The sequence below is a fragment of the Macaca fascicularis genome, chromosome X (assembly GCF_037993035.2).
Source record: "Macaca fascicularis isolate 582-1 chromosome X, T2T-MFA8v1.1".
Classification (NCBI taxonomy): domain Eukaryota; kingdom Metazoa; phylum Chordata; class Mammalia; order Primates; family Cercopithecidae; genus Macaca; species Macaca fascicularis.
The window spans coordinates 109,430,859-109,439,490 of record NC_088395.1 but is presented as its reverse complement, the minus strand read 5'-3'; the positions used below and the strand labels follow the sequence as shown (position 1 = coordinate 109,439,490).

Genomic DNA, 8,632 nt, shown 5'->3' with positions numbered 1-8,632 from the left:
GGGTAAACTCCAACCGCAAGGCGATGATGCCACTTGTGGGCCCTCGATTGGAGAGGACGGAGATGAGTGACGGGGCTGTGCACACTGGGGCACCGCGCACAGACGGGAGGAGGGGGGTGTCTGTGTGTTCCAACAGGGGAGTACCAGTTGACTGGCCGCCGGCCCGTGGGGGTTGGTGGGAAGGAGGGTGAGCTTGGCGGTGACGCACGGCCCTCACGTGACCGGGAGCTGCAGAGCTACGCAGCCTTCGGCGCAGTCGTCACTCGCGTCTAGCTACCAGCTCCCCGCTGCCCTGCGCTCGGCGGGCTGGCATCCGGCCCAGGGGAAAGCGGAGCAGGTAAGGGCCCCGGGGCCGGCGCGCCCTGACCAGGCCAGCAGCGGCTTACCGACCCCCTGACGGGCACAGAACAGCGCAGGGGGTCCCGGCCAGCTTTCTCCACAACCCAACATTCTTGGGAACATAGTGGTCCCCTGGGGTGGGGAAGCAGGGGCGGTTGGGGCTCCAGGGGCACCAGAGCAACCAAGAGCGATGGAAAACCATTCCCGAGTCCTTGCAGGAAAACGGTGAACACCACTGGGGGCGGGGCGGCCGAGGGTGGGGGCGGGGGGCGGGAGACGCGGGGCGCTGGCAGTGAGGAGGGCCCTGGGCGGGGAAGGAGCCGGGTGCCCGCGGTTCCTCGCTAGCTTTCCGATGCAGCAGCCCCCGCTCCCCGCACCCCAGCCCATCTGCAGGTCTGCGGGGCCAAGTGTCCCGACGGCGCACCTCGCGGCGAGAATCGGGAGAAGGAGGAGACTGCAAGGATAGGCCCAGGTCAGTGCGAGGGACGGTGGTGGGGGCGGGTGCAGAGTGCAGTCTGAGGTCCCCTCCCAACTCCCCCATCTCTCGTCCTCCATTTTGGTGCCTGCCGAGATCTAGGGATGGATCTGTAGGGAAAATGGTGGGTTTGTGGGGAGGGATGGGAAGACACGAGAGGTCGGGGGGCGGGGGCGGGGGTGGGGGTGGGGGCGGGGGTGGGGGGGGCTCGAATGGAGGCCCCCTAGTGGGCGCACTAAGCCTCTCTGGTGGGAAACATGAAATTAAAACAAAACATGTTGATATCCATGACGCGGAATTCTGAAAAATGAGTATCCATGCCTCTGTCCTCGGTACTGAAGCGTTCACCAGCTGTTCAGCCCCTTCTCTCTCCTTTTGTCTCCTAGGAGTAATGGAGTCCAAAGAGAAACGAGCGGTAAACAATCTCAGCATGGAAAATACCAACCAAGAAAATGAAGAAAAGGAAGAAAAGGAGCAAGTTGCTAATAAAGGGGAGCCCTTGGCCCTCCCTTTGGATGCTGGTGAATACTGTGTGCCTAGAGGAAATCGTAGGCGGTTCCGCGTTAGGCAGCCCATCCTGCAGTATAGATGGGATATGATGCATAGGCTTGGAGAACCACAGGCAAGGATGAGGGAAGAGAATATGGAAAGGATTGGGGAGGAGGTGAGACAGCTGATGGAAAAGCTGAGGGAAAAGCAGTTGAGTCATAGTCTGCGGGCAGTCAGCACTGACCCCCCGCACCATGACCATCACGATGAGTTTTGCCTTATGCCCTGAATCCTGATGGTTTCCCTAAAGTTATTAGGGAGACAGACCCCTGCTTTCGAAATTTACATGTTCATGATGTGCCCTTGTTGTAAACCTTTACCTGTCACTTGTTTACGTGGGTCTCCTATTACCAGCTTCTAATTGAATATTGTGTTTTTGAACCAGTCTGTAAGATTTTTGTTAGCAGAAGAATTTTACCTATTGCATGGAAAGATGCTCATTATATATTGTGAAGTTAATAAAGCAGCTTTAAAAAACAATCTCTATATTCTTTTTTTGTTTAAAAAATTATATTAATCTACTTAATACATGAAAAGTACTGAAATTAAATATACCAAAGGATTAATATAGGAACTCATTCTATTGGATGGGTTAATGTATTTTTTATATTTTCTGTAATTTAAGAAGAATTGGAAACATTTTTAAATAACCTTTGAAAGCAGTAGAGTCACTTAATAAATACTTGCTGATCAGCACTACTCACAATAGCAAAGACATGGAATCAACATAAATGTCCATCAGTGAGAGACTGGATAAAGAAAAATGTACATCATGGAATATTATGCAGCCATAAAAATAAAGAAATCATGTCTTTTGTGGGAATATGGATAGAGCTGGAGGCTATTATCCTTAGCAAACTAATGCAGGAACAGAAAACCAAATACTGTGTGTTCTCATTTATAAGTGGGAGCTAAATGAAAACTCATGAACACAAAAAAGGGAACAACACACTGGGATCTGTAGGGGTGGAGAGTGGGAGGAGGAAGAGGAACCTAAAAGATAACTATTGGGTGCTGTGCTTAATACCTGGGTGATGAAATAATCTGTACAACAACCCCCCAACCTGCCCCCGGCCCATGACAGGAATTCACCTATGTAACAAACATTCACATGTACCCTGGAACCTAAAAGTTTTTTTAAAAAAAGAAAAAAAAATACTTGCTGATCAAATTTGGATCTCTTAGCCAGGTAAATAAACCCAGGACCTTGTATAAATTGGGGGTGGCATTTCCTTCACATGACTGGAATGAGGTCATTTGTGTGAGACCTGTGTTTACCTGTTTTTTCTCCCATCCACACCTATTATGCAAGACTCCCATCCTCAGATTTTCCCTTCAGATATTTAGCAGAGTGCTCAAAGTAGGTCTCACTAGTCCAGCATACCTCCTGTTCTCAGGATTAAGATGTCTGTTGGTCATGCTATGATTTCTTCCTGACGAGGCAGGCACTTAACCAAAGTAAAATTAATAATGACTGAGTCAGGAGCTCTGCGTTTTTGTCTTGGTTCAATGTTTAAACAAGTAAATAACTTTAGACGTGTAACTTAGATTACTTGCCATTCCTAAAGGAACACTGGGTTCATTTAGTAATGTCACAGTGTTTCCAAAACTATGCTAATCTGCCACCTGTGTGAGAATCACCAGGGGACTTTCTTGAAAATGTGGATTCATACACATTATTAGTCGCCACCATGCCTGGCTAATTTTTTGTGTTTTTTAGTAGACACGGGGTTTCACCATGTTAGCCAGGATGGTCTCGATCTCCTGACCCCGTGATCCGCCCGCCTTGGCCTCCCAAAGTGCTGGGATTACAGGCGTGAGCCACTGCACCTGGCCGGTATCAATTCTTAAAAGCCATAATAACTTGTAGAATATAAAGGTGAATATCTGAATTCAGGGAAGCATTAAAATGTAAAGGATGAGATCATGAAAAAAGCATTAGATTTATTACATAACAATTTGAATTTTGTTATCTTTTGTAGGATATTAGGTGATTTCTTTTTTTTTTTTTTTTTTTTTTTTTTTTTTTTTTTTTTTTTTTTTTGAGACGCAGTCTTGCTCTGTAGCCCGGGCTGGAGTGCAGTGGCCGGATCTCAGCTCACTGCAAGCTCCGCCTCCCGGGTTTGCGCCATTCTCCTGCCTCAGCCTCCTGAGTAGCTGGGACTACAGGCGCCCGCCACCTCGCCCGGCTAGTTTTTTGTATTTTTAGTAGAGACGGGGTTTCACCGTGTTAGCCAGGATGGTCTCGATCTCCTGACCTCGTGATCCGCCCGTCTCGGCCTCCCAAAGTGCTGGGATTACAGGCTTGAGCCACCGCGCCCGGCCTGATATTAGGTGATTTCTTTTGTACTCAATTGTATTTTTCTTAACATGGATTATGTTAAAAAGAAATACAAGCTAACAACAGATCCAGATCCAAAGAACTATTCAGTGAGCTTACAAAAGCAAATGAAGCACATAAAAATTCCCATTGACAGAACTGAGATATGCAAATTTCATGTTAGCCTTGGATAGAGTGTTCATGCCTTAGTGTAATTATCCCTCCTATGGAGTGTAGGTAAAATCACTGTCTTACTTTTAATCAATAGAACACAGCAAAAGTGACAGGATGTCACTTCTGTGATTATGTTACAGAAGATTGTGATTGTCATCGTGCTAGCAGATTCCTTGTCTCTCTTCCTTCCTTCTTCCTCCCACTTGCTGGCTTTGATGAAACAAGCTGCCATGTTGGAGAGGCACATATAGCAAGGAATTGAGAGTGTTCGCCAGCCAACAGCCAGTGAGGAACTGAGGCCCTCAGTCTAATAGTCCTCAAGGAATTGAATCCTGCCAAAACAACAAAGGTGAGTTTGGAATCAGATTCTTGCCCAGCTTAGTCTTCAGATAAAACTGTGGCCCAGGCTAACATCTTGATTACAGCCTTCTAAAAGACCCTGAGGTGGAAGATCCAGATAAGCCACACCCAGACTTTTGATTCACAGAATCTCTGGGATAATAAATGAACGTTCTTGTAAGCTGCTAAATTTTGGGGTGATTTGTTACACAACAATAGATAACTAATACAGTCTCTAAAGACTTTTAAAAACAACCACAGCACCATTATCACAAATAAAAATGGACAAAAATTTCTTAATGTCCAGTCAGTATTCAAATTCTCAGTGGTCTCATATAGATAGATAGATAGATAGATAGATAGATAGATAGATAGATAGATAGATGGAGTTTCACTCTTGTTGCCTAGGCTGGAGTGCAATAACACAGTCTCAGCTCACTACAACCTCTGCCTCCCAGGTTCAAATGATTCTCTTGTCTCAGCCTCCCAAGTAGCTGGGATTACAGGTGCCCACCACCATGCCTGGCTAATTTTTGTATTTTTCATAGAGATGGGGTTTCACCATGTTGGCCAGGCTGGTCTCGAACTCCTGACCTCAGGTGATCTGCCTGCCTCGGCCTCCCAAAGTGTTGGGCTTACAGGTGTGAGTCACTGCGCCCTGCCAGGTCTCTTAATTTTTAACCTCAAGCTATGTAAACTAACACAAAATTAATTATGTGCTTGAGGAACACTATTGGCCTCATCAAGTTACAAATAACAAGAAACACCTAATGTAAAGCCTTCTACTGAGAAGCTGACAAAAGAATGCGTGTTTGAAAAAATGCCTCAGATCCAACATAGGTCTGGGGTCACAGACTCTGAAAGTCTAGCAAATGATAACAGAAAAGCTGGTCTATTTATGCAATGAAAATTTAAGACAGTCTGAGGATAAGGAAGGGTCATCACACACAACTGAGTAATCCCAAACAGTCATTTGATACTCTGATATCTGCATTTTTCAGAAGTCTTGTCAAATAGTTACATGTACTCAGATTTGTCAAAGTAACTTGTTTAACTCTAGAAGAAAAAAAAATATCTGCATGGTGGCTCATGCCTGTAATCTCAGCACTTTGGGAGGCTGAGATGGGTGGATCACCTGAGGCCAGGAGTCAGAGACCAGCCTGGCCCACATGGTGAAACCCCATCTCTACTAAAAATACGAAAACTAGCTGGGCATGGTGGCGGGCGCCTGTAATCCCAGCTACTTGGGAGGCTGAGGCAGGAGAATTGCTTGAACCCGGGAGGAGGAGCTTGCGGTGAGCCGAGATCCCACCATTGCACTCCAGCCTGGGTGACAGAGCGAGACTTTGTCTCAAAAAGAAAAAAAAAGGAAAAGTGGCTGCAGGCTGATAAAGTCGGAAAGATGCAGGCATAAATTACAAGATTACCATTCACTGTTGCCATTGAGTATATACCTGCAATGACAAGTTGTATTACAGTGCTATTAGAGGAAGCATGGGACTGAGACAACAGGATAAACCAACAAGCATAAGAAACCATTTCATCAACCAGTTTGATTGAAGAAGGGATGGAGTATGTCACCACGATGTCATTTTTTTTCTCAAGATGCACAAAATTTAGGGGACTAACATAAATACAGTAGGCCCTTCATATCTGTGGGTTCTGCATCCATGGACTCACCCAATCATGGATTGAAAATATTTGGAAAAACAAATTCCATAAAGTTTCAACAAGAAAAATTTGAATTTGCAATATGCAAGTACTACATTGAATTTGCATTTAACAAAGTTATATGTAGGCATTGCATAAGGTATTAAAAATAATCTAGACATTGTGTAAAGTTTACAGGAGGATGTGTATAGGTTATGGGCAAACTCTATGTCATTTTATTTAAAGAAAATGAGCATCTGCATCTGCATATTTTTATATTCCTGGGGGTTCCTGACACCAGTCCTCCATGGACATTGAGGGACAACTGACTGTACATGAAGGACATAATTGTGAGTCTTCAGGGCCTCACATTTTGGAAATAAAGATGTCCTATGAGAGTTATAAATGAGTAAATCTTATAGACAACAGACATGATTTTCCATCTCTGTGGATAAAGCAGGAAAATATCTGTGAATATGATACTGAAAAGATTGGGTTCATCTAGTCAACATCATCTGGAAGTAGTCCCATGGAGGTGGGGCAATGGAAGTGCTTCAGTAAGAAAAATAATAGTAATAGTATGCTCTCATGAGCAGAGGCTTGGAGATCCTTTGAAACAGCATGGGGTTGAAACAAAACTTGAAGACCAATGACAAATTTTAGAATATTTTAAGGAAAGGAACTATGAAATAGATGGCATAAGTGTAGGGTAAGAGGCAGCTTTAGAGAGAAGGAAAGATGCAAAAACAGGGCACAAACCAATGCAGAATGAGCTGAAGGGGGTTCTGCCAGTAATATTCGACTAGCCCAGTGAAGAAAATGCATTCAATACAGATCAGAACAGCTATTAACTAATGGATACTTGAGGTACTAAAATGTATTTTTTTAAAAGAATAAAAAGCAGCTTCATTCCACGGGGAATTTATAATAAACTGTCCCAAAAGAACTAGAAAATAAAATTCTTATGAATGTTAAAGGAATAAAATTTACCACACAAGCTATGAATCAATATAATCAGTTGAAGGAAGTAGTGAGAGTTTGAATTCCAAAAGATAGTATTTACAGAACCAAAGGAAAAGGTAGATGGGCAGATATAAAGACAAGCTTTCTATCAGATGTCTTAACAAGGACAAAGGCAGTTGTGTATTGATAAATGTTTAACAATTGAGTTTCCATTAAACTGTTTGTAGTGTTAGCCTATTTCCACTATGTAAATGCTCCGGCTACAGTTGATTTCCAGCTACCAACATGATGTCACTTAATGCAGAGTTGAGAAGGGATGTGCACAATTTGCTGTCAAGAGCACACCACTTGCTTAAAGGCCTCCCTCATCAATGTGATTAAAAGGGGAACATTCCCATGCAAAGAAAATGAAAGATGAAAGTGAGAAAAGGAAATACGTGTTGTAAACGAGATGTAGGATGAGCATAAATGAGGGGAAGATGAAATAAAACGAGATCAAGGTAGACAGAAGTCAGCTGTATACAGTACTCTTATGAGCAAAAGGGCCAAGAAAAGTGTGTGAGAGTGTGTGTGTTGTGCGTTTGTGAAAAGTGGGGGTAGGTGTAATGGTGGGAAGGGATAGATTGGTTGATTACCTAGACATGGATACTCCTAGGCAGTTTAAAGGAGTGTTTGTAGAAGCATGGACTTTGGAGTCAGGAGACCTTACTTCAAATATTGGCACCACCACTTACAAGCACCGTGTGTGACCTTAAACAAAGTTGGTCAACCTCCCTTAGCTTTATTTCTTTTATCTATGAAATGCTGAAAGTGTTTAGCAAGATGCCCTTCACATGCTAAGCTCTCAGTAAATGCTAGCTGTTAATGTTATAAAGCAGTAAAATGAAAAAATGCTTTTGATTCACTAAAAATGGGTAGTCTAATCTTTCAAAGTTAATAACATTAGTGGGTTTTTAAAAGTATTTATTGATCCCAGATGTCAAAATTTGGCCTAAAGAGGATCGAATCTGACAAGCACATAGTTTGTATCACACACTGATGTATGATTTTTGAATCACTGCTGATATTTAATAATTGATAAATTCCACAGGAAAAATCAAGATTTTAGATTTTCATGAAAAATCAGGAGTTTTGTAAACCCTGGGGTTGCATTCCCACATTGCATCAGTTGACTGGAGGTAGCCTAGTGTTGGTTTCAATCCTTTAGAAAGGCAGGTGTTTCCGTTTTACTTTCCTTACTCAGCTTTAAAGAAAGAAAAGCTTGTTCACATTACCTAGTTACCTTCCTGGCCCCCAGAGGCACTTCAGTTTGTGTTCTTTAATTCATATCAACTGCATTTCAAAAGTGATATGAAGCAATGGTTCAGCAAATGATTGAGATTCAGACCAATGTGGAATTCAGTACTTTTTATGTTCCAAATCTGCAATTTACAATAAGGTAACCATGAGCCATATTTGGATATTGAGAACTTAAAAAGTGACTAATGCAATTGGAGATGTGCTAAAAGTATAAAGTACACACAGGATTTTAAAGACATAGTACAACAAAGTGAAATATCAGTCATTTTATATTGATTATATGTTGAAGTGATAGCATTTTGGATATACTGTGTTAAATATATTATTAAAATTAATTTTATCTGTTTCTTTTTACTTTTAAATTACGTTTACTACAAAACTTAAAATTAGATTTATAGTTCATAATATATTTCTATTAAATAGCACCATTCCAAATCATTTAAAAGATATACCATGTTTTTAAAATTAAAAAAACTTACTTTAAAATGCCCGATAAAAATGATAAACAATCATTTTGGAAAACA

The 8,632-nt window shown here is 42.5% G+C and overlaps 1 protein-coding gene across 1 annotated transcript; it reads left to right on the top strand.

The window, feature by feature from the left end:
• Positions 1 to 261: 261 nt before the first annotated feature.
• BEX1 (brain expressed X-linked 1) lies at positions 262 to 1,843 on the top strand. The gene is made up of 3 exons (XM_045384201.1): positions 262 to 337; positions 722 to 811; positions 1,201 to 1,843. Exon 3 carries the CDS (start codon positions 1,206 to 1,208, stop codon positions 1,590 to 1,592), a length of 387 nt encoding a protein of 128 aa, XP_045240136.1. The 5' UTR covers positions 262 to 337; positions 722 to 811; positions 1,201 to 1,205; the 3' UTR covers positions 1,593 to 1,843.
• Positions 1,844 to 8,632: the final 6,789 nt, after the last annotated feature.

Coding starts and splice junctions, on each gene's coding strand:
- BEX1 (XM_045384201.1), top strand. CDS start 1,206: ATGGAGTCCAAAGAGAAACGAGCGGTAAACAATCTCAGCATGGAAAAT.